Genomic DNA, 24,930 nt, shown 5'->3' with positions numbered 1-24,930 from the left:
TTCAGGTGATGAAGTGCAATAACAGAAGAGAAAATGCTAGTGAAACTCGAGTAACATCCACGACTATCCCCGGGCACCGCTTCCCCGGACAAAGAAACTTACCGTAGTACAACCAGTCGGCGACGGGGGCCACAGAGGCACCGCACCTGAAGACGCCCTCGTGGTCGCGCGCCAGACCCATGGCCGTCACGTAGCCGCCATAGCTCCAGCCCCAGATGGCGACGCGCGAGCTGTCGATGAAGCGGTACTTCTCCGTTAGCCGCCTGCATAAAAGGAATACAAAAAGGTGTCGGTTGTGCAACACTCTGCTTGGTATCGTGTATTTTGTATGTTTTGTCAGTAGACGAAGACGCAATGAATTCGAGACCAAGGATATCCTAGGTTTCGCGACTCCGCCACAAACGGCGTTAACTACGCCACCTGACCCACCTGTGAAGCAATTCGAGCACATGGGCAATTACGAAGACAGCTGGACAGGTTGTTATGGGTATAGGTGTAGATTTTTTCGTTGGTTGAGGACAGCGTATTGAACAACATTACATCAGTAATTATTCTACTGGCCACTAAAAGTTCTACACCAAGAAGATATGCAGATGATAAAGGGATATTAATTGGACAAATATATTATACTAGAACTGACATGTGATTACATTTTCACGCAATTTGGGTGCATAGATCCTGAGAAATCAGTACCCACAACAACCACCTCTGGCGGTAATAAAGGGTTTGATACGCCTGGCCATTGAGTCAAACAGAGCTTCGGTGGCGTGTACAGGTAAAGCTGTCCATGCAGCTTCAACACGATACCACAGATCATCAAGAGTAGCGACGGGCGTATTTTGACGAGCCAGTTGCTCGGCCACCATTGACCAGACGTTTTCAATTGGTGAGGGATCTGGAGAACGTGCTGGCCAGGGCAGCAGTCGAAGATTTTCTGTATCCAGAAAGGCCAGTACAGGACCTACAACATGTGGTCGTGCATTATCCTGCTGAAATAGAGGGTTTCGCAGGGATCGAATGAAGGGTAGAGCCACGGGTCGTAAGACATCTGAAATGTAACGTCCATTGTTCAAAGTGCCGTCAATGCGAACAAGAGGCGACCGAGAAGTGTAACAAATGGCACCCTATGCCATCACGCCAGGTGATATGCCAGTATGGCGATGACGAATACACGTCTCCAGTTTGCGTTCACCACGATGTCGCCAAACACGGATGCGGCCATCATGATGCTGTAAACAGAACCTGGATTCATCCGAAAAAATCACGTTTTGCTATTCGTGCACCCAGGTTCGTTGTTGAATATACCATTGCAGGCAGCCTGTCATGCAGCGTCAAGGGTAACCGCAGCCACTGTCTCCGAGCTGATAGTCCGTGCTCCTGCAAACGTCGTCTAACTGTTCGTGCAGATGTTTGTTGTCTTGCAAACGTCCCCATCTGTTGACACAGGGATCGAGACGTGGCTGCACGATCCGTTACAGCCATGCGGATAAGATTCCTGTAATCTCGACTGCTTGTGATACGAGGCCTTTGGGACCCAGCACGGCGTCCGTATTACCCTCCTGAACCCACCGATTCCATATTCCGCTAACAGTCATTGGATCTCGACCAACGCGAGCAGCAATGTCATGATACGATAAACCGCAAACGCGATAGGCTACAATCCGACCATTATCAAAGTCGGAAACGTGATGGTACGCATTTCTCCTCCTTACACGAGGCATCACAATAAAGTTTCACCAGGCAACGCCTGTCAACTGCTGTTTGTGCATGAGAAATCGGTTGGAAATTTTCCTCATGTCAGTACGTTGTAGGTGTCGCCACCGGTGCCAACCTTGTGTGAATGCTCTGAAAAGCTAATCATTTGTATATCACAACATCTTCTTCCTGTCGGTTAAATTTCGCGTCTGTAGCACATCATCTTCGTGGTGTAGCAATTTTAATGGCCAGTAGTGTACTTCTTTTGCAGACTAATGGCTATTGCTTTTAAGGTTACAGGTAGTATGTTTTTAGGTTGGTTAATACTTCAAGTACGCGTGGTATAAGCAAGCCATGGATGTTTATTTTCTCTTGGGCAGCACGTCAGGTACTGAAGTGTGGACACATGGATGCAAAACGGTTAGTCTATACTGACAGGGGTAGTCCACTTTGTGATGCACTTATGACCATGCAAAAAACATCAGATAGTAAATTATGTGACGTGTTTGCGGGAACTCTGTTAGTGGCAGAGAAAAAAAAAAGCATCTAACACACTTGAAGTGGATACATATTGAGGTACCAATATCTCCACTTATACCCCTAATTCTCTGTATAACTGGCCACAGTGCGTGTGTAGGTCAGTTTCCCTTTGGCCAGCCACCTCTTTGTGCATGATATACAACAGGCTCTAGATACCGGCCCCCAGGTTGATGTCGTGTTTCTCGACTTTCGATTGGCGTTCGAATCAGCTCCGCACTGTCGCTTGCTACGAAAAGAGCGCGCTTACTGTCTATCCAATGACATATGCGGTTGGATAGGAAGTTTTCTAAACAGACAGGGAGCAGTATGTCGTCCTGAATGGGGAACTTCAAACGAAACAAGCGTAACTTCAGGTGTGCACCAGGGCAGTGTAATAGGTCCTTTGCTTTTTACGATTTACATGAACGACCTGGTTGATAGTATTGACAGTGGCATTAGACTGTTTGCCGATGATGCTGTAGTCTACCGGAAAGTAGTATCACATGAAAGTTCTGAACAAATCAATGAGGATTTGCAGAAAATAAATGCGTGGTGTAATGACTGGCAGCTATCTCTCAATATTAGTAAGTCCAATCTACTGCTTATAACAAGGCGAAAATTTCCATTAATGAATGAGTACAAAAAAGATGATCAGTCTTTGGAAGAGGTAACATCCGTCAAGTATCTGGATGTGACTATTCTAAATCATCTCAAATGGAATGATCAGATTACACAAGTAACGGGTAAGGCGAACTCTAGATTGCGGTTTATTGGTAGAATACTGAAGCGATGCAGTTCTTCAACAAAGGAAATGGCTTACAATGCGTTAGTTAGTCCAGTCTTAGAGTATTGTTCGTCTGTATAGGACCCTTACCAGTTGGTTCTGATTCAAGAGATTGAGAAGGTTCAAAGAAGAGTGGCAAGATTCCTGACTGCTACATTTAGCCATCGCGAGAGCGTTACAAATCTCATAGAAAGTTTGAAGTGGGACACACTTGAAGATACACGACGAGCTAAACAGAAGGGGCTGCTCACTAAATTCCGAAATCCAATCTTCGCCGAGGATGTAGAGCATATATTATTACCATCAACTTTCAAATCGCGGAATGATCATCATTCAAAGATAAGGGAAAAAAGAGCTCGTACTGAGGCGTTCAGACAGTCGTTTTTCTCTCGCGCGATCCGCTAGTGGAACGGGGGGGGGGGGGGGGGGGGAGAGGGGAGGAATATGACTTTGGCGCGAATTGTGCCCTCCGCCACACACCGCTTGGTGTTTAGCGGAGTATACATGTAGATGTAGATGGTTGTCAGCCGCGATACATCACCCTCTTCTCGCCATCACCCACACCGTCAATATCGCTTCTCTCTGCTCCACTGTATTCTCCCGAATTCGTCATCTCGTACTACTCTGCTGCCTTAGGACTGCAGGCAATAAGACGTGAGTCCACTAGCGGATAAAATTCCACAATTCACTTGTGGAAGCTACTTTTCCAAATTTTTTGATGTGGAAACACATCCAGCAAGTCAATTTCCAGAACTACACAAGTGTTCAAAATTATATGAAGAAACCGCTATTTCCCCGCCATGTGTCTAATTCACAATATAATCATACAAACTTTAACCAGATGCCTATACGGTCGTGTCCTACACGGAAGATGGCATTCCGGTCAGCGGACATCCTCGCCAACGATGAAGTCAGGGCATCTACCAACCGGGATATAGTTTGTCGGCCGGCCGCGGTGGTCTCGCGGTTCTAGGCGCGCAGTCCGGAACCGTGCGACTGCTACGGTCGCAGGTTCGAATCCTGCCTCGGGCATGGATGTGTGTAATGTCCTTAGGTTAGTTAGGTTTAATTAGTTTTAAGTTCTAGGGGACTGATGACCTAAGCAGTTGAGTCCCATAGTGCTCAGAGCCATTTGAACCATTTTTTGAAGAGTTTGTCGGGTAGTCCCACATCCAAAATCGATGTGTACCCAGTCAAAGACGGTACAGTATCGTGTAATATTTCTGGCTTCGCAGCTATCTTATTCTGCTACAAGAAGCTCTTTTTAGAGCAGTAGGGAAGGCAGCTGTGGCAAGATGACGTAATGTCGTGTGAGGTACCAATGGCAGATGGTTTGTTCGGTACGGGTGTCGTGAGAAAGAGCGTCTAAATTTTGGTCCTTCTCCGCGATTGGCTGCTGCGTTCGGAAGTTGCGCGCCAAAACGGCTATCTTCTATTATCAATATTAAATAAACTAAACTGCATATTTACTGGCATTTCATATTTAAAGTATGTCTCAATAGCGTGCTATCATTCCGTTATTTCACAAGTCCAGCAGAATAATAAAGAACTGCAAAACGAAAAGGCAGACGATGGACTTCGGTGATCTTCCGATCGCGCCTAACTTGGATGGCGGGCGAAGTGGTTCGGCTGTAAGATCAGAGCTCGTTCGGCAGTCTCGGAGGACGGGCATGTTGTCCACCGCGGTATCAGTTAAGACTTAATTTTCAATGTCTAGGTTTTAAATGTAAGAGAAGGTTATGAAGTCTCGGAGCAGAGACATGTTGTATGCCTCGGTGTCAGTTAAGACTTAATTTGCAATGTCTAGTTGGCAACAATGTGATTGTAATTACAGAAATACACAGTTAGCTTTTTTGTTGAAGAATGGAAAGTATTTGTGAGTGTAAAGTGGAATGTAATTGTGCAGCTTCCCGTGTTCTACCAATAAAAAGCGAGTGGCATGACGTATAAACAAACTGATTGAAAATTTAACCATTTCTAAAACAGCAGTTCCTTGCTAAGATTTTCTTACATTCTCAAGATCACGGATTCACTACCTACGTGATATTTTCTGCCCAAGGAACATCATCTATCGAAGACTGCAGGTCGGAGAACTTTTATTAGAACTTATGGACTCCGCGTGTACTGCAGTCTTAGTACAAATGAGATCAGTGGCACCTTAACTGAGGTAACACAGAGGAGGTATGAAGAAAAGAAATACTTTTGAGGGAAGGAATTTGTCATACACACGTATACATCACTTCTCTCTCTCTCTCTCTCTCTCTCTCTCTCTCTCTCTCTCTCTCTCTAACTCTTTCTCTTTTTCAACTTGCCGTAATGGCACAGAGAAGATGTCTCTCTGTGGTGGAGGGCCATAGAAATAATAGGAGCAGGTCAGTCGCAAAATGATGTGGTCCGATGGTTTGGTGTGAGTCGTTCTGTTGTTTCTGGGATGTGGCGACAGTATACAGAGACCACAATTGTATCCCAAAGACCACAGCCGTGCCGATAACGTGTGACTTCAGAAGAGGGAACCGTCATTTGGCTGTAAGGGCACCACAGTACCACATTAGTACTGCAGGACAACTGGTACGTGATCACACAGCATCCTCCGCACGTGTTGTATCGATGCAAACGGTGTGCAGAAAGTTTCGGCAGAGTGGTCTTTATTGGCAGGGACCTGCTGTATGTCTACCGCTGATGCATTTTCATAGAAGGAAACGTATGGGTGGAGTCATCAACATCAAAGATATTCAAACGAATGAGAGCAGTACCTTAGGGTGCAGGCATTAGTAGCGGTATTACTTCATATTATCGCCGGCCAGAGCTGCCGTGCGGTTCTAGGCGCTGCAGTCTGGAGCCTAGCGACCGCTAAGGTCGCAGGTACGAATCCTGCCTCGGGCATGGATGTGTGTAATGTTCTTAGGTTAGTTGGTTTAATTAGTTCTAAGTTCTAGGCGACTGAAGATCTCAGAGGTTAAGTCACATAGTGCCCAGAGCCATTTGAACCAACTTCATATTATCAGGCAGTATAGAAGAAAGATAACGAGAGACTGGGAATAAAACCGTAACGACTCCAACGACACGGGGTGATGGTGACAGGACGAAATTAAGCCACAATTAATCATCAAGGTACCACAGATCCCTTAGTTACACTAGAGCGGCTGAATTCCTCGACAGATGTTTGACTGAACCGATTAAGAACAACTGCGCCTTACCGAGAAGTCTGCAACGCTGGTTGAAGGGAGCTCCACATGTGCAGGATCAGTGTGCGGTGGCGGCCGATTTCAAGTAATGCAGCAAAACCAGCTAAATAGCATCCAAACTTTTGGAGTGAGTAGGTCGAGGATGAAGAGTCGTTCAAGAGCAAAGCCAGGAATAACACCTATTTGTAATAGCAGAGGTTCGTGGTGCATACTATCAAACAAGTGGAGAACTGTGTTATTCAATTTTTGTGCAACGAAGGTGTGACGGCAAGTGAAAGTTTCGTCGAAGCAAACCGCGAGCTTCGAATGTAGTGCTGTGTTCATGTGGCGAGAGTGAACTACTGAGTATAAAGGGTCTTCTCGGCCCTATGCAGGAACCCCTGATGCCCAAACAATTTTTCGTGTGGACGTTGTAATGAAACTGGTCTGATTATATCATGTACTAGATACCAAGCGTAAATTCGATACAAGCTGTTTTATCAGGTATTTTTTAACTGCCAAAAACTTTCTATATATTTCTAATAAAAAATTATCTTGATTATTTCGATGAATGTACATAAGCCTGAAGAAACTCAGTAATCTTTGACCAATGTGTGATTTTGTTTAACAATCTGTTGACTATCAGTGGGTAACGTTAGGGAGTTGCTTGCAGTAGTTGGTCGAAAGAAGTTGCGTATGACCGCATATAGTCAAAGTTCGGCGAGTGTTGCCCAGTACGTCTAAAGAACGAAGCTCAAAAGCATACTTTTCTAACTGTTAACACAAAGAAAAAGTGATATTTGAAATTTGTGGAATGATTTCAAGAATATGTCAACAAAGACAAAATTGAAACATGTTCATTGTTTTGACTATAACTGATACAAGTCAAACCCATGAACTCCGGAAAGTTCAAATATTTTGTCAATGTTCAAGAGGAAAGCTAGAAAAAAGACCCTTAAAGGTGAATCACGAGAAACAACGAAGAGGAATTTTATCAGATAAGTACCAATTATGTTAATCATTGTACATTTCTAAACTGTCCACGCTGTTTCTTCAGTGTGCTCTTACGAAGGACGAAGTATATGTCCTGAAAATTAGGAGAGACAGAATTTAAATAATTAATTAGTACCGTTAATTGTAATATGGGAGGTCACAACTTGCAGGTGATGGAGAAATGTCAGTTAATTGTAGTTGCATAGTGAATTTCTGTTAACATAAGCACGGGATCTGTGCTCACACTGCGGGGTGGAGTAAGAAAATGGGTTCCCCTCCTACTTCCCCCATATCCTCTAGAGCTATAGAACTAGTCTGCAGTCTTGCGAAGAATAAGATCCGAAGCAGTAATGCGTCAACGCTCGTGCTCTCAGAGCAGAACACAAATAACGGTTGATGTTTTTGATGTTGCTAATAAAAGTCACCTATCAACCACACTGGTGCTGCTCCGTCGATGTGACGCCACTGCGATGAATGTGCATCAATTTCACTGATTTTATGTGCGGTCAGCTTCTGGTTTGTAAGGTTTCTAATTCAAACAGATTAGATTAGATTTACTTTCATTCCAATTGATCCGTAGTGAGGAGGTCCTCCAGGATGTAAAACAGGTCAGAAAAACAATAATACGGGACAAATATTTACAACTGAAACAAATAAGCTAATGTACCTTCCACAGGTCCCAAGTGGAATCATCGTCATTTTGTTTTAATGAACACTATATGAAAGAATTATTTTACGAACACCAAAGCAATGAATTTAAAACAAAAGAAGTTTTTTTAATAAGGTAAGAAACATGTAATAGAACTACTATAATACTTATTTACAATGAACACTTTACTGCGCTAAAATGGTGCGGAAGTTAGATTGTACTTACACACACAAAAAAAGGTTCAAATGGCTCTGAGCGCTACTCGACTTAACTTCTGAGGTCATCAGTCGCCTAGAATTTAGAACTAATTAAACCTAACTAACCTAAGAACATCACACACATCCATGCCCGAGGCAGGATTCGAACCTGCGACCGTAGCGGTCGCTCGGCTCCAGACTGTAGCGCCTAGAACCGCTCGCACACACACACACACACAACACACACACACACACACACACACACACACACACACACACACAAACAACAGAAACCAGCCGTCTGAGGGTGAATTTGTAATGCATCCGAAATCGCTACAGGTCTAATTTAAACAAACATTTTTAAAACCATACCTGTGCCTGGTTGTTGTTTAAATGATAAACCGTACGACTGAACTACAAGATGCGGAAAGGACGTATTCAATAAAAGTGAGAATTTTCATTACGCTTCACTATAAAAACTTCATAGATAGTTTGAAAGACAAAGCGTTATAATTATTGTACCACAGCCACGTTGCTCATTGTGTCAACTGTCGACAAAACAGTCTCTCATTTGATCACATGAGGCCTTTACACCAGAAAAAAGTCTGATGTGGACGCAGGGAATCGAACCCCAGATTTCCGCAACATTAGGTCGCAGTTAGTAGTAATAGACGGCAAATCATCGAGTAAAACAGAAGTGATATTAGGAGTTCCCCAGGGAAGCGTCATGGGACCTCTGCTGTTCCTGATCTATATAAATGACCTGGGTGACAATCTGAGCAGTTCTCTTAGGTTGTTCGCAGATGTTGCTGTAATTTATCGTTTAGTGAGGTCATCCGAAGACCAGTAACAGTCGCAAAGCGATTTAGAAAAGATTGCTGTATGGTGTGGCAGGTGGCAGTTGACGCTAAATAACGAAAAGTGTGAGGTGATCAACATGAATTCCAAAAGAAATCCGTTGGAATTCGATTACTCGATAAATAGTACAATTGTCAAGGCTATCAATTCAACTAAGTACCTGGGTGTAAAAATATGAACAACTTCAGTATAAAGACCACATAGACAATATTGTGGGGAAGGCAAGCCAAAGGTTGCGTTTCATTGGCAGGACACTTAGCAGATGCAACAAGTCCACTAAAGAGACAGCTTACACTACACTCGTTCGTCCTCTGTTAGAATATTGCTGCGCGGTGTGGGATCCTTACCAGGTGGGATTGACGAAGGACATCGAAAGGGTGCAAAAAAGGGCAGCTCGTTTTGTATTATCGCGTTATAGGGGAGAGAGTGTGGCAGATATGATACACGAGTTGGGATGGAAGTCATTACAGCATAGACGTTTTTCGTCGCGGCGAGACCTTTTTACGAAATTTCAGTCACCAACTTTCTCTTCCGAATGCGAAAATATTTTGTTGAGCCCAACCTACATAGGTAGGAATGATCATCAAAATAAAATAAGAGAAATCAGAGCTCGAACAGAAAGGTTTAGATGTTCGTTTTTCCCGCGCGCTGACCGGGGGTGGAATGGTAGAGAGATAGTATGATTGTGGTTCGATGAACCCTCTGCCAAGCACTTAAATGTGAATTGCAGAGTAATCATGTAGATGTAGATGTAGATGTAGATGCTAAACAGTAGACCATGAGCATCTCTGTCGCATTAGCTATAAGTACTGCGCTGTTATAAGACTGTATACAAGCTATATGTCAAGTCAAAAAATTGTAGAATGACTTCTGGACGAGAGATACTTCGACGTACAGGAAAACTCTCGACATCATCGTCCTCGATTGTGGCACCATACAACGTACGACACTCCAAGCTGAGGAAGATAGCGACATCATTGGGAAATGTAGTTCTACAGAAATTGCGGGCTAAGCGTCGTGAACAACAAAGGGGAGATGTGGTGTGCGTCCCGTTTCTGTTCATCAGTGTTGCCGTAGAAACGAAAACAAAATCGAGTTACGTGATTGGTCTTAGCAGACGAGCGAAGCATCCGCGACGTGCGCTCTTTAAGTATATCGAATTTTCCCTGGCAGAATGGACTACAGGAGTGCTGGGAAGGGGCGTGGAGTACTTTCTTTCCTGGCATACAAAACCGGTACCCTGGGTAGAGCAATCAAAGTGATGTGGTCGACCGATTGCACGCTCAATAGCCTAATTTTCAGGTAGGTAGAAAAACAGTACGAACGAAGTAAAATTGTATTGCATGATTTGTTTCCCTTGACAACAAACAGTGTCCACACAAAGAGATCCCAACTTACTCTGCATATTACGGAACTTGCTTAGTACCCCTTTCAGATTATTTATCTATCACTCAGCTCGAATAGCATAAGAGAAAAATGTACATCTAAATCTTTCTGTGCGAGCTCTTACTTCTGTTAGTTTAGCTCGATGGTTTCTCCTTCATAGGTGGGATTCAACAAAATATTTTGGCTTTCGGAGGAGAAAGTTCGAAATTCAAATTTAGAGAAAAGATCTCACCGCGATGAAAAATACCTTTCTCAGTAATATACTCCTGTCTTGACCTGCTAAATTCTTTTATTACAATCCTTTTTACCCATTTCACTTTAACATCAGGTAGCTGCGTGTTACGGAGAGCTAACATTAGATTTGATGAACAGACTTAAAAAATCAAATTTAGAGTAATACAATGGTGTACAATAAAACAGTTACTAACACTTAACGTAAAATATGGGTAATATAATTATGTAGCTTTGCCCAGGTATTCGACGGAAACCAACACAATGCATCGACAGTATGTGCGCTGCACGATTGCAGGAATGTCAATCCACAACAAACCCCGCGTGCCATGAGCGTCCATTGTTGTGTATCATGGAAATGAAATAATTCGGAAGAAAGCGCTGCTGCACGGAAAAGTATTAATAATTGGTTTATTGTACATAAATCTTACAAAAGTGTTAGACTTAAGGCAATAACTATAGCTGTGTCACATTGTGTAGTAGCCTGTGTGTACTGTTCAGTATCATTCAGTTAGTGCTGTCATTATTGTATTTTGTATGATCCCCTATTTAGGATGACATATGTAGGATCTTTTCCTCTTCCGACCTAAACCTGTTCAACACGATTAGTTGCGGTTTATGCTATTAATACTGCAGTAATATGTTTTCTACTGCAAATGTGCTAATTGTACCTTCAGTAAACACTTCTTTACTCACGATAACGTTTACTGTAAAGTAATAACGTGTTTAATAAAGTAGTATTTACAGGCTTTAATTATAATACTTACGGTGGGAATAATTCGTTCATATTAGCATAATACGGGAAATAATGTAATATACGCCTGTCACTTCAGCGATCAGGCGCCCGAATATGTTTATTTCGTAAAGCACCGCACGACGAGAGCAAGTTTGGTCCCTGACGCTGTTAAGATATTACTTGACTAGGTCTCATGCATCCATGAGGTCTCTGCCTCAGCTTATGCGTCACCACAATAACTCTAAACATCGTTTCTTTTATAAATGTCTGTTCATCCATTATAATGGTACTTCTGTTTGCCAAAGACATTTCTGATGATGCTGTTAAAACGAAACGCGTAATTAGGAGTACAATTAGATAAATTTATCGACAAATACAAGAGTATACTATTGCACCTAAGAAGGTCGCAGACCCATTGAAAGTTTCTGTGTCCAAGGTAATGAAAGATACTTTTGTTTTAATGATTTCCGCCACAACTTTATTATCGTATCAGTGACACTCTCCTCTCTATTTCGTGATAATACGAGCTGTCTTTCACTGAACTTATCTGATGTCCTCCGTCAATGTTATCTGGTAAGAATACCACACCGCGCGGCAATACTTCAGAAGCGAGTGGACGAATGTAGTGTTGTCAGTCTCTTTAGCAGATTTCTTGTACTTTACAAATGTTCTGCTAATAAAGAGCAATCTTCGGTTAGCACTTCTCACAACATTTTCTTTTGCTCTATAAGTTGACCGAAATTGTAATCTTTGCGTGTGTAGCTGAAACGAAAATCTTTAAATATGTGTGTTCGATTTATCGAGTAACCAAGTTATTTTAGAAGTCATGTGAGGAACCATGCATCTTTTATCGTACAAAGTCAATTGACACTATTCCTTATACGCAGATATGCTGTCTAATTAATTTTGTTACTCTTTCTACTGATCTATTTTGATGATTTTACCAGACTGTAAACGGCATATTCTGTCAACACCCTAAGCAGGCTGCTCACAGTGTCTTCTAAGTCGTTTGTACAGACTAAAAACAGGGTACGGCGCACAGCCTGCAGCTTAAGCGTACATCATGTACTGTAGCGCTGATGCATTCACTTCATGTATATCTGTCTACATCTACATGGATACTCTGCAAATCACATTCAAGGGCCTGGCAGAGGGTTCATCGAACCACCTTCACAATCCTCTATTATTCCAATCTCGTATAGCGCGCGGAAAGAATGAACACCTACATCTTTCCGTACGAGCTCTGATTTCTCTTATTTTATCATGGTGATCGTTCCTTCCTATGTAGGTCGGTGCTAACAAAATATTTTCGCATTCGGAGGAGAAAGTTGGTGATTGGAATTTCGTGACAAGATTCCGTCGCAACGAACAACGCCTTTCTTTTAATGATTTCCAGCCCAAATCCTGTATCATTTCTGTGACACTCTCTCCCATATTTCGCTATAATACAACACGTGCTGCCTTTCTTTGAACTTTTTCGATGTGCTCCGTCAGTCCTACTTGGTAAGGATCCCACACCGCGCAGTAGTATTCTAAAAGAGAACGCACAAGTGTAGTTTAGGCAGTCTCCTTAGTAGGTATGTTACATTTTCTAAGTGTCCTGCCAATAAAACGCAGCCTTTGGTTAGCCTTCCCCACAACATTTTCTATGTGTTCTCTCCAGTTTAAGTTGTTCGTAATTGTAATACCTAGGCATGTAGTTGAATTTACGGTTTTTAGGTTAGACTGATTTATCGCGTAACCGAAATTTTACGAGTTCTTTTTAGCACACATGTGGATGACCTCACACGTTTCGTTATGTAGGGTCAACTGCCACTTTTCGCACCATTCAGATATCTTTTATAAATCGTTTTGCAGTTTGTTTTGATCTTCTGATGACTTTATTAGTCGATAAACGACAGTGTCATCTGCAAACAATCGAAGATGGCTGCTCAGATTGTCTCCAAAATCGTTTATATAGGTAAGAAACAGCAAAGGGCCTATAACACTACCTTTGGGAACGCCAGAAATCACTTCTGTTTTACTCGATGACTTTCCGTCAGTTACTACGAACTGCGACCTCTCTGACAGGAAATCACAAATCCAGCCACATAACTGAGACGATATTCCATAAGCACGCAATTTCACTAAGAGCCGCTTGTGTGGTACAGTGTCAAAAGCCTTCCGGAAATCCAGAAATACGGAATCGATCTGAAATCCCTTGTCAACAGCACTCAACACTTCATGTGAATAAAGAGCTAGTTGTGTTTCACAAGAACGATGTTTTCTAAACCCGTATTGGCTGTATGTCAATAGACCGTTTTCGTCGAGATAATTCATGAAATAGCAAAACTGAAAATAAAGTGTGCTCTATTCTGCAAATAAAGGGTACCTCACGCTATCGTACGACGTTTGACACCTCAGTGTACGAGTATGCTATTTACGATCTGTGGTGTTTCTAACAGAAAATCACAAATCGAGTCACACAGCTCAGTCTGTAGACAGGCAATTTAATTAGAAGTCCATTCTATATCTGCATCTACATCTACATCCATACTCCACAAGCCACGTGACGGTGTGTGGCGGAGGGTACCTTGAGTACCTCTATCGGTTCTCCCTTCTATTCCAGTCTCGTACAGTTCGTGGAAATAAGGATTGTGGGTATGCCTCTGTGTGGGATCTAATCTCTCTGTTTTTATCCTCATGGTCTCTTCGCGAGCTATGCGTAGGAGGGAACAATATACGGCTTGACTCCTCGGTGAAGGTATGTTCTCGAAACTTCAACAAAAGCCCGTACCGTGCTATTGAGCGTCTCTCCTGCAGAGTCTTCCACTGGAGTTTATCATTTCCGTAACACTTTCACGATTACTAAATGATCCTGTAACGAAGCGCGCTGCTCTCCGTTGGATCTTCTATATCTCTTCTATCAACCGAATCTGGTACGGATCCCACACTGCTGAGCAGTATTCAAGCAGTTGGCGAACAAGCGTACTGTAACCTACTTCCTTTGTGAGGGATGGTGTCAAAAGGCTTCTGGCAATGTAGAAACATGCTGTCAAAAAGAAAAATGGTTCAAATGGCTCTGAACACTATGGGATTTAACTGCTGTGGTCATCAGTCCCCTAGAACTTAGAACTACTTAAACCTAACTAATCTAAGGACATCACACACATCCATGCCCGAGGCACGATTCGAGCCTTCGACCGTAGCGGTCACGCGGCTCCAGACTGTAGCGCCTAGAACCGCTCGGCCACACCGGCCGGCAAATATGCAGTCAACTTTAGATCCCATGTCGACAACACCCATTACTTCACGCGGATAAAGATAAACAGCGTTTCACAATCAAATTTAGTTCCTAGTCTAATTAAGTCGGGTGATGCTGAGGGATTAGATTAGGAAATGAGACACTTACAGTAGTACAGGAGTTTTGCTATTTGGGGAGCAAAATAACTGATGATGGTCGAAGTAGAGAGGATATAAAATGTAGACTGGCAATGGCAAGGAAAGCGTTTCTGAAGAAGAAAAATTTGTTAACATCGAGTATAGATTTAAGTGTCAGGAAGTCGTTTGTGAAAGTATTTGTATGGAGTGTAGCCATGTATGGAAGTGAAACATGGACGATAACTAGTTTGGACAAGAAGAGAATAGAAACTTTCGAAATGTGGTGCTACAGAAGAATGCTCAAGATTAGATGGGTAGATCCCATAACTAATGAGGAGGTATTGTATAGAACTGGGGAGAAGAGGAGTTTGAGGCTCAACTTGACGAGAAGAAGGGATCGGTTGGTAGGACATGTTCTGAGGCATCAAGGGATCATAAATTTAGCATTGGAAGGCAGCATGGAGGGTAAAAATCGTAGAGGGAGACCAAGAGATGAATACACTAAGTAGATTCAGAAGGATGTAGGCTGCAGTAGGTACTGGGAAATAAAGAAGCTTGCACAAGATAGAGTAGCATGGAGAGCTGCATCAAACCAGTCTCAGGACTGAAGACAACAACAACATCTTCTTGATTAATACGCAATTTCAGATCCCAAATACACTCGGTTTCGGACTGTAAAGCACACTGTTAAGGGCCATAACACTCTGCAAGGTTTATAAGAAGACAGGTAGTCGTGAGTCTTACTTTGTGACGTCTATCTGGTCCTGGACCTCCACGCCGCCCAGCCTGCGGTAGACGGAGAAGAGCACCCGGTCGCCTTTACAGGCAGACCCCCGGCCGTCGATGAACACGTACACATAGCGCCGCGTCGTCGCGAAGTAGCTGTGCAGGCCCACCTCGAAAGAGTCGTCTATGTGCTGCGAGCCTGGACCTGCGTACCTGCCGGAAAGAAAAAACCTGCCGTCATGCGCGTCATTTCAACCACCTGTATATAAGAAGGGTAGAAGGACGGATCCTCAAAATTACAGACCAATATCCTTAACATCGGTTTCTTGCAGGATTCTCAAACATATTCTCAGTTCGAATATAATGAATTTCCTTGAGGCAGAGAAGATGCTGTCCATGCATCAGCACGCCTTTAGAAGGCATCGCCCCTGCGAAACGCAACTCGTCCTTTTTCCACATGATATCTTGCGAACGTTTCTAGCATTTGTAGACTTAGAGAAAGCTTTTGACAATGTTGATTGGAATACTCTCTTTCAAATTCTGAAGGTGGCAAAATACAGGGAGCGAAAGGCTATTTACAATTTGTACAAAAAGCAGATGGCTGTTATAAGAGTCGAGGGGTATGAAAGGGAATCAGTGGTTAGGAAGGGAGTGAGACAGGGTTGTAGCCTATCCTCCATCTTATTCAATCTGTATATTGAGCAAGCAATAAAGGAAACAAAAGAAAAGTTCGGAGTAGGAATTAAAATCCATGGAGAAGAAATAAAAACTTTGAGGTTCGCCGATGACATTGTAATTCTGTCGGAGAAAGCAAAGGACTTGGAAGAGCAGTTGAATGGAATGGACAGTGTCTTGAATGGAGGGTATAAGATGAACATCAACAAAATCAAAACTAGGATAATGGAATGCAGTCTAATTAAGTCGGGTGATGCTGAGGTATTTGATTAGGAAGTGAGACACTTAAAGTAGTAAAGGAGTTTTGCTATTTGGGGAGCAAAATAACTGATGATGGTCGAAGTAGAGAGGATATAAAATGTAGACTGGCAATGGCAAGGAAAGCGTTTCTGAAGAAGAGAAATTTGTTAACATCAAGTATAGATTTAAGTGTCAGGAAGTCGTTTGTGAAAGTATTTGTATGGAGTGTATCCATGTATGGAAGTGAAATATGGACGATAAATAGTTTGGACAAGAAGAGAATAGAAGCTTTCGAAATGTGGTGCTACAGAAGAATGCTCAAGATTAGATGGGTAGATCACATAACTAATGAGGAGGTATTGAATAGAATTGGAGAGAAGAGGAGCTTGTGGTACAACTTGACTAGAAGAAGGGGTCGGTTGGTAGGACATGTTTTGAGACATCGACAGATCACCAATTTAGTATTGGAGGGCAACGTGGAGGGTAAAAATCTTAGAGGGTGACCAACAGATGAATACACTGCATCAGACCAGTCTCAGGACTGAAGACCACAACAACAACAACATCTTGCGAACCATGGATGAAGGGTATCAGACGAATGCCATATTCCTTCACTTCCGGAAAGCGTTTGACTCGGTGCCCCATTGCAGACTCCTAACTAAGGTACGAGCATATGGTATTGGTTCCCAAGTATGTGAGTGGCTTGAAGACTTATTAAGTAATAGAACCCAGTACGTTGTCCTCGATGGTGAGTGTTCATCGGAGGTGAGGGTGTTATCTGGAGTGCCCCAGGGAAGTGTGGTAGATCCGCTGTTGTTTTCTATCTACGTAAATGGTCTTATGGATAGGGTGGATAGCAATGTGCGGCTGTTTGCTGATGATCCTGTGGTGTACGGGAAGGTGTCGTCGTTGAGTGACTGTAGGAGGATACAAGATGACTCAGACAGGATTTGTGATTGGTGTAAAGAATGTAAATTAATGCAGATGAATAGGAAAAAGAATCCTGTAATGTTTGAATACTCCATTAGTAGCGTAGCGCTTGACACAGTCACGTCGCTTAAATATTTGGGCGTAACATTGCAGAGCGATATGAAGTGGGACAAGCATGTAATGGCAGTTGTGGGGAAGGCGGATGGTCGTCTTCGGTTCATTGGTAGAATTTTTGGAATATGTGGTTCATCTGTAAAGGAGACCGCTTATAAAACACTAATACGACCTATTCTAGAGTACTGCTCGAGCGTTTGGGATCCCTATCACGTCGGATTGAGGGAGGACTTAGAAGCAATTCAGAGGCGGGCTGCCAGATTTGTTACTGGTAGGTTTGATCATCACGCGAGTGTTACGGAAATGCTGCAGGAATTCGGGTGGGAGTCTCTAGAGGAAAGGAGGCGTTCTTTTCGTGCATTCCTAGTGAGGAAATGTAGAGAACCAGCATTTGAGGCTGACAGCAGTACAATTTTACGGCCGCCGACTTACATTTCACGGAAAAACCACAAAGATAAGATAAGAGAGATTAGGGCTCGTACAGAGGCATATAAGCAGTCATTTTTCCCTCGTTCTGTTTGGAACAGGGATAGAAGATGCTATGTGTGTTACGAGGCACCCTCCGCCACGCACCGTATGATGGATTGCGGAGTATGTATGTAGATGTACATGTACCCACATCCCAGTGACCGTAAATGTTTTAAGATAAACTTTCCTGCTTGCGTTGTTGAACAAGTGCTCCTGATGCTGTTATCTTCAATCGGAAAAATGGTTTCTTGCCCTCCTCCAAGCAATACTTGGAGTCACGAACGATAGCGGTCGAATTTAGCTTTGTCCCGCGTACCTGCGTCACGCCCTCCCCGACAGCCAATGAATGTCCAGTAGTTCTCTGAGCTCTCTGCTGTTAATAACGTAGACAATGTGAGCTTTAAACGTGGTCTCGGAGAGTTATTGAGTGAATTTTTAATCCATTTCTTGAGAGTTGTCATTGCTGAAGTTGTCGGTAAGCGATAAATTCTACACAAACAAGAGATATAACTTGCACGATATACGATTTCACCAACTTCAAATCACGTGTAAGTGCGTAAGACAACAGTCGCTTGGAACCGACAACAATGAAAGACTATCGAACCTCTTTGCTCAAAGTACTTCGCTGAAGCTATTCCACTGCCTCAAAATTTTCGTCATAACTAGATAACGGATGGTGAACTGCTGGTCGTCTCTACAGCAACAATTTATGTAATATTGGTGGTGAGTACGTTGCTTAACAAGAAAGAGAAACGGCTTATGTGTGCTACCATGGATAGCGAGAAGAGAAGCTCTAAATGTTCACCAGAATTTCTTTCGTGAGCTATTATGCGAGGACATAAACAGCCATGAAACTGTACATTAGACGATGTAGATTTGAAAATGAATGAACGAAAGTTTCAATTTTTCCTCATGAAAGCGGTCCTTCATATTTGCAAATAACATACTCATTCGAGAAATGTGATTTGTGCTATAGATCGTGTGATGGTTATGTCAAGATTTTTAGTCAGTATGCATTTGTCTGTACCAGTCTGTACGAGTTCTACATTTGTCTGTACCAGTCTATAGTCAAGTTTCAGTCTGCGCCTAATAAGATTACCATATTGCTGTACATAGCCATGAAGATAAATCTATAGACACTTTTGTCAAGTATCAGATATATATGTAAGAATAAGATTAATGTACCAATACCTAAGGAACTTCAGACTGTCAATTGTAAATAGCATCCAGAACAAAGTTAAGTAATTTTTATGCTTGTTACTATTTTAATAAATGTTTGTGAAAATTAATCAAGTTCTGTTTAAAGTTGGTCACCATCAATCTGCTACTCTAAGCGTGCAAGTGGCATTTCTATCGTCTGACCTAACGGCAGAAGATAAGCACGCCATGATAACACTACGAGACATATTGCTGACACTCGCCTACTTCGTTAGAGCCAGAGGTGTACGGCCAGTGTAGGAGATCGATTCCCCACACCATGATGCCGGGTGTTGGCCCTGTGTGCCTCGGTCGTATGCAGTCCTGATTGTGGCGCTCATCTGCACGGCGCCAAACACGCATACGACCATCATTCGCACCAAGGCAGAAGCGACTCTCATCGCTGAAGACGACACGTCTCCATTCGTCCCTCCATTCACGCCTGTCGCTACACCACTGGAGGCGGGCTGCACGATGTTGGGGCGTGAGCGGAAGACGGCCTAACGGTGTGCGGGACCGTAGCCCAGCTTCATGGAGACGGTTGCGAATGGTCCTCGCCGATACCCCGGGAGCAACAGTGTCCCTAATTTGCTGGGAAGTGGCGGTGCGGTCCCCTACGGCACTGCGTAGGATCCTACGGTCTTGGCGTGCATCCGTGCGTCGCTGCGGTCTGGTCCCAGGTCGACGGGCACGTGCACCTTCCGCCGACCACTGGCGACAACATCGATGTACTGTGGAGACCTCACGCCCCACGTGTTGAGCAATTCGGCGGTACGTCCACCCGGCCTCCCGCATGCCCACTATACGCCCTCGCTCAAAGTCCGTCAACTGCACATACGGTTCACGTCCACGCTGTCGCGGCATGCTACCAGTGTTAAAGACTGCGATGGAGCTCCGTATGCCACGGCAAACTGGCTGACACTGACGGCGGCGGTGCACAAATGCTGCGCAGCTAGCGCCATTCGACGGCTAACACCGCGGTTCCTGGTGTGTCCGGTGTGCCGTGCGTGTGATCATTGCTTGTACAGCCCTCTCGCAGTGTCCGGAGCATGTATGGTGGGTCTGACACACCGGTGTCAGTGTGTTCTTTTTTCCATTTCCAGGAGTGTATTTTATTTTTCTGCAGTAAAATTAGCTACCATAAAATTACGTATATTACCAGTTGATGCTGTCCGCCAATACTGCTTGAAAACTGACCAATAGTATTTTTGCAGCTATTTTCTCATTGCCTGTCAGCTTCAAAACAAAACTACGTATTTTGTGGGCATCTAGCAGATGCGCGATGTCTATGTAGGCCCCTACAATATTTTATTTTTTTTTACTTTTGCAGGTTTACTGGAATTATATTGACTTTAATTGTTAATTTGGCCCCCGTTAAAGTGATTTATCGCATCTATATAATAATTGGACTGAATTACCTAATTTATTTTTTTATTACATATACATTGGCATGTTGTTGTTGTGGTCTTCAGTCCTGAGACTGGTTTGATGCAGCTCTCGATGCTACTCTATCCTGTGCAAGCTTCTTCATCTCCCAGTACCTACTGCAACCTACATCCTTCTGAATCTACTTAGTGTATTCATCTCTTGGTCTCCCTCTAATATTTTTACCCTCCACACTGTCCGCCAATACTAAATTGGTGATCCCTTGATGCCTCAGAACATGTCCTACCAACCGATCCCTTCTTCTGGTCAAGTTGTGCCACAAACTTCTCTTCTTCCCACCCCTATTCAACACTTCCTCATTAGTTATGTGATCTACCTTCTAATCTTCAGAATTCTTCTGTACCACCACATTTCGAAAGCTTCTATTCTCTTCTTGTCCAAACTGTTTATCGTCCACGTTTCGATTCCATACATGGCTACACTCCATACAAATACTTTCCGAGATGACTTCCTGACACTTAAATCTATACTCGATGTTAACAAATTTCTCTTCTTCAGAAACGCTTTCCTTGCCATTGCCAGTCTACATTTTATATCCTCTCTACTTCGACCATCATCGGTTATCTTGGCCCCCAAATAGCAAAACTCCTTTACTACTTTAAGTGTCTCATTTCCTAATCTAATTCCCTCAGCATCACCCGACTTAATTCGACTACATTCCAATTATCCTCGTTTTGCTTTTGTTGATGTTCATGTTATATCCTCCTTTCAAGACACTGCCCATTCCATTCAACTGCTATTCCAAGTCCTTTGCTGTCTCTGACAGAATTACAATGTCATCGGCGAACCTCAAAGATTTTATTTCTTCTCCATGGATTTTAATACCTACACCGAATTTTTCTTTTGTTTCCTTTACCGCTTGCTCAATATACAGATTGAATAACATCAGGGAGAGGCTACAACCCTGTCTTACTCCCTTCCTAACCACTGCTTCTCTTTCATGTCCCTCGACTCTTATAACTGCCGTTTGGTTTCTATACAAATTGTAAATAGCTTTTCGCTCCCTGTATTTTACCCCTGCCAGCTTTAGAATTTGAAAGAGAGTATTCCAGTCAATATTGTCAAAAGCTTTCTCTAAGTCTACAAATGTTAGGAACGTAGGTTTGCCTGTCCTTAATCTTTCCTCTAAGGTAAGTCGTAAGGTCAGTATTGCCTCACGTGTTCCAGTATTTCTACGGAATCCAAACTGATCTTCCCCAAGGTCGGCTTCTACTAGTTTTTCCATTCGTCTGTAAAGAAATCGTGTTAGTATTTTGCAGCTGTGACTTATTAAATTGATAGTTCGGTAATTTTCACATCCGTCAACGCCTGCTTTCTTTGGGATTGGAATTATTATATTCTTCTTGAAGTCTGAGGGTATTCCGCCTGTCTGATACATCTTGCTCACCAGATGGTAGAGTTTTGTCAGGACTGGCTCTCCCAAGGCTGTCAGTAGTTCTAATGGAATGTTGTCTAATCCCGGGGCCTTGTTTCGACTTAGGTCTTTCAGTGCTCTGTCAAACCCTTCCCGCAATATCGTATCTCCCATTTCATCTTCATCTACATCCTCTTCAATTTCCATAATATTGTCCTCAAGTACATCACCCTTGTATACCATATTTAAATTAAAATTGACGTCTTATTGGCCCCACATAAGATTCTGCACGTTCTGACAAATACTATGCCAAATTTGTGTTTCGTCCATGACTAACAGGGATAATCAGATTCCTTGTATAGGTCATGTTTTATTGTTTAAAAGGTTTTTTTTTCAGAAGTAGAGAACCAGTTTCTTTACAACGTCCCTCATATTTAGTAATAAACATAATTTTAAGTTTGTAACGTGCTCCCGTATTAATGATGCAACTGATACAGGTTTTTATTACAAATATGACTTTTGTAATGCCTTGAGATGGACTTCGAAATTTCTCTATAAAATTATGGTTCATGAATACTGCATTGGACAGCAATAATTATTAGTTTTATCATTTTTCCAAACATGAACTCTATAAGATCTTCGATGTACGATAAAAAGCGACTAACGACTATTGTTGCTGTTCCTTTGGTATATTGAGCCAGGCATATAAGTATCCACATTAGTTGACAAGAGTGTCTTTGCAGCTCATCAGTATTTGGCAGCTTTACGTTGACTAGAACGTTCGGTCAGATGCCAACAGCCATATCGTTTCTTGTTAAAGTATAAATCTTGTTCTGAGAGTAAATTTATTTGTTATGCAGGAGATAATAATCAGATGTTTTCTAACCGAATGTTCATACAGCGCAGTTTGAATTTCACGACGCGTACTCAATTATTGACGTGCTGCTAACGATGTCTTTTTACGCCCAGGCAGGCATAACTGGATAAAAAGTATACAAAGTTTTCTTTAAAACTTTTAATGAAAATAATTGGCTGAGCTCTCATTTTAAATTTTATCAGTTCTGCATCTAACTGAAACCAAATTAGGTACTTTGAACTTACGTAACGAGACTGCTAATTATAACGTTTAAGCTCTCCCATATCTTAAATACAAAATTCAAATTTTACTTAGAGAAAAGTTTGTTTCCCCATTCTCCTACTTATGAAAACGCTATAATTTACACTCGCAACTCGTGGACTCTCTCCAAATACACTAGTGGCCATTAAAATTGCTACACCAAGAAGAAATGCATATGATAAACGGGTATTCATTGGAAAAATATATTATACTACAACTGACATATGATTACATTTTACCAGCGGAGTGGCCGAACGGTTCTAGACGCTTCAGTCTGGAACCGCCCGGCCGCTACGGTCGCAGGATCGAATCCTGCCTCGGGCATGGAAGTGTGTGATGTACTTAGTTAGGTTTAAATAGTTCTAAGTTCTAGGGTACTGATGACCTCAGAAGTTAAGCCCCATAGTGCTCATAGCCATTCTTTTTATTACATTGTCACGTAGTTTGGGTGCATAGATCCTGAGAAATCAGTACTCAGAACAACCACCTCTGGCTGTAATAACGGCCTTGATACGCCTGGGCATTGAGTCGAACAGAGCTTGGATGGCGTGTACAGGTACAGCTGCCTATGCAGCTTCAACACGATACCAAAGTTCATCAAGGGTAGTGGCCGGCCTAGACGTTTCCAATTGGTGAGAGATCTGGAGAATGTGCTGGCCAGGGCAGCAGTCGAGAATTTCCTGTATCCAGAAAGGCCCGTACAGGACCTGCAACATGCGGTCGTGCATTATCCTGCTGAAATGTAGGGTTTCGCAGGGATCGAATGAAGGGTAGAGCAATGGGTTGCAACACATCTGAGACGTAACGTCCACTGTTCAAAGTGCCATCAATACGAACAAGAGGTGACGAGACGTGTAACCAATGGTACCCCATACCATCACGCCGGGTGGTACGCCAGTATGGGGATGACGAATACACGCTTGCAATGTGCGTTCACGGCGATGTCGCCAAACACGGATGCGACCATCATGATGCTGTAAACATAACCTGAATTCATCCGAAAAAAATGGCGTTTTGCCATTCGTGCATCCAGGTTCGTAATTGAGTACACCATCGCAGGCGCTCCCATCTGTGATGCAGTGTCAAGGGTAACCGCAGCCATGGTCTACGAGCTTATAGTCCATGCTGCTGCAAACGTCGTCCAACTGTTCGTGCAGATGGTTGTTGTCTTGCAAACGTCTCCATCTGTTGACTCAGGGATCGAGACGTGGCTGCACGATCCGCTACACCCATGAGGATAAGATGCGTGTCATCTCAACCGCTAGTGATACGAGGTCGTTAGGATCCAGCACGGCGTTCCGTATTACCCTCCTGAACCCACCGATTCCATATTCTGCTAACTGTCATTGGATCTCGACCAACGCGAGCAGCAACGTCGCGATACGATAAACCGCAATCGCGATAGGCTACAATCCGAACGTGATGGCACGCATTTCTCCTCCTGACACGGGGCATCACAACCACGTTTCAGCAGGCAACGCCGGTCAACTGCTGTTTGTGTATGAGAAATCGGTTGGAAACTTTCCTCATGTCAGCACGTTGTAGTCGTCGCTACCGGCGCCAACCTTGTGTGAATGCTCTGAAAAGCTAATCATTTGCATATCACAGCATCTTCTTCCTGTCGGCTAAATTTCGCGTCTGTAGCACGTCATCTTCATGGTGTAGCAATTTTAATGGCCAGTACTGTACAACATACCCAAGGGACTAGAACGACATAATGTGCGTTCACTGGTGTTTGAAAAACGTATTGCTTAAAAATGTGTATATATTTCGATATGGCCTAAGATCGAAATTTTAGAATACTTCAATAAATAAAGAAAAACTGACAGTTCTAGGTGGGATGCAGTCATTTAGTATCTCGAAACTTGCTGTCAGATTGTAACTGTGCGCGACGGGGACCTGACGCCGAGACGTTTCTCTTTCATAGGCAACTGCTCTGCCAGCTGAGCTTCCCAAGCACGATACACCACCCTTTTTTTACTTCCGCCGGTACCTCATCTCCTACCCGCCTCTCGTCCAAGAGTCCTATTCCTGCAGGTTTCACGGGGGAACTTCTGTGAAGTTTGGAAAGTAGGAGATGAGGTACTAACG

General features: G+C 43.1%; 1 protein-coding gene across 1 annotated transcript in view; it reads right to left on the bottom strand.

Moving 5' to 3' along the window:
- LOC126273001 (venom dipeptidyl peptidase 4-like) overlaps positions 1-24,930 on the bottom strand; it is a 238,903-nt gene that overhangs the window by 28,243 nt on the left and 185,730 nt on the right. The window contains exons 13-14 of the mRNA XM_049976363.1: positions 15,317-15,511; positions 103-263 (exon numbers count right to left, since the gene is read on the bottom strand). Coding sequence (XP_049832320.1) covers positions 103-263; positions 15,317-15,511 — 356 coding nt within the window. The remainder of the gene's footprint in view (positions 1-102; positions 264-15,316; positions 15,512-24,930) is intronic.

The sequence above is a fragment of the Schistocerca gregaria genome, chromosome 5 (assembly GCF_023897955.1).
Source record: "Schistocerca gregaria isolate iqSchGreg1 chromosome 5, iqSchGreg1.2, whole genome shotgun sequence".
In the NCBI taxonomy this organism is placed as follows: domain Eukaryota; kingdom Metazoa; phylum Arthropoda; class Insecta; order Orthoptera; family Acrididae; genus Schistocerca; species Schistocerca gregaria.
Note: the sequence above shows the minus strand (reverse complement) of the source record. Positions and strands in the feature narration are given on the sequence as shown.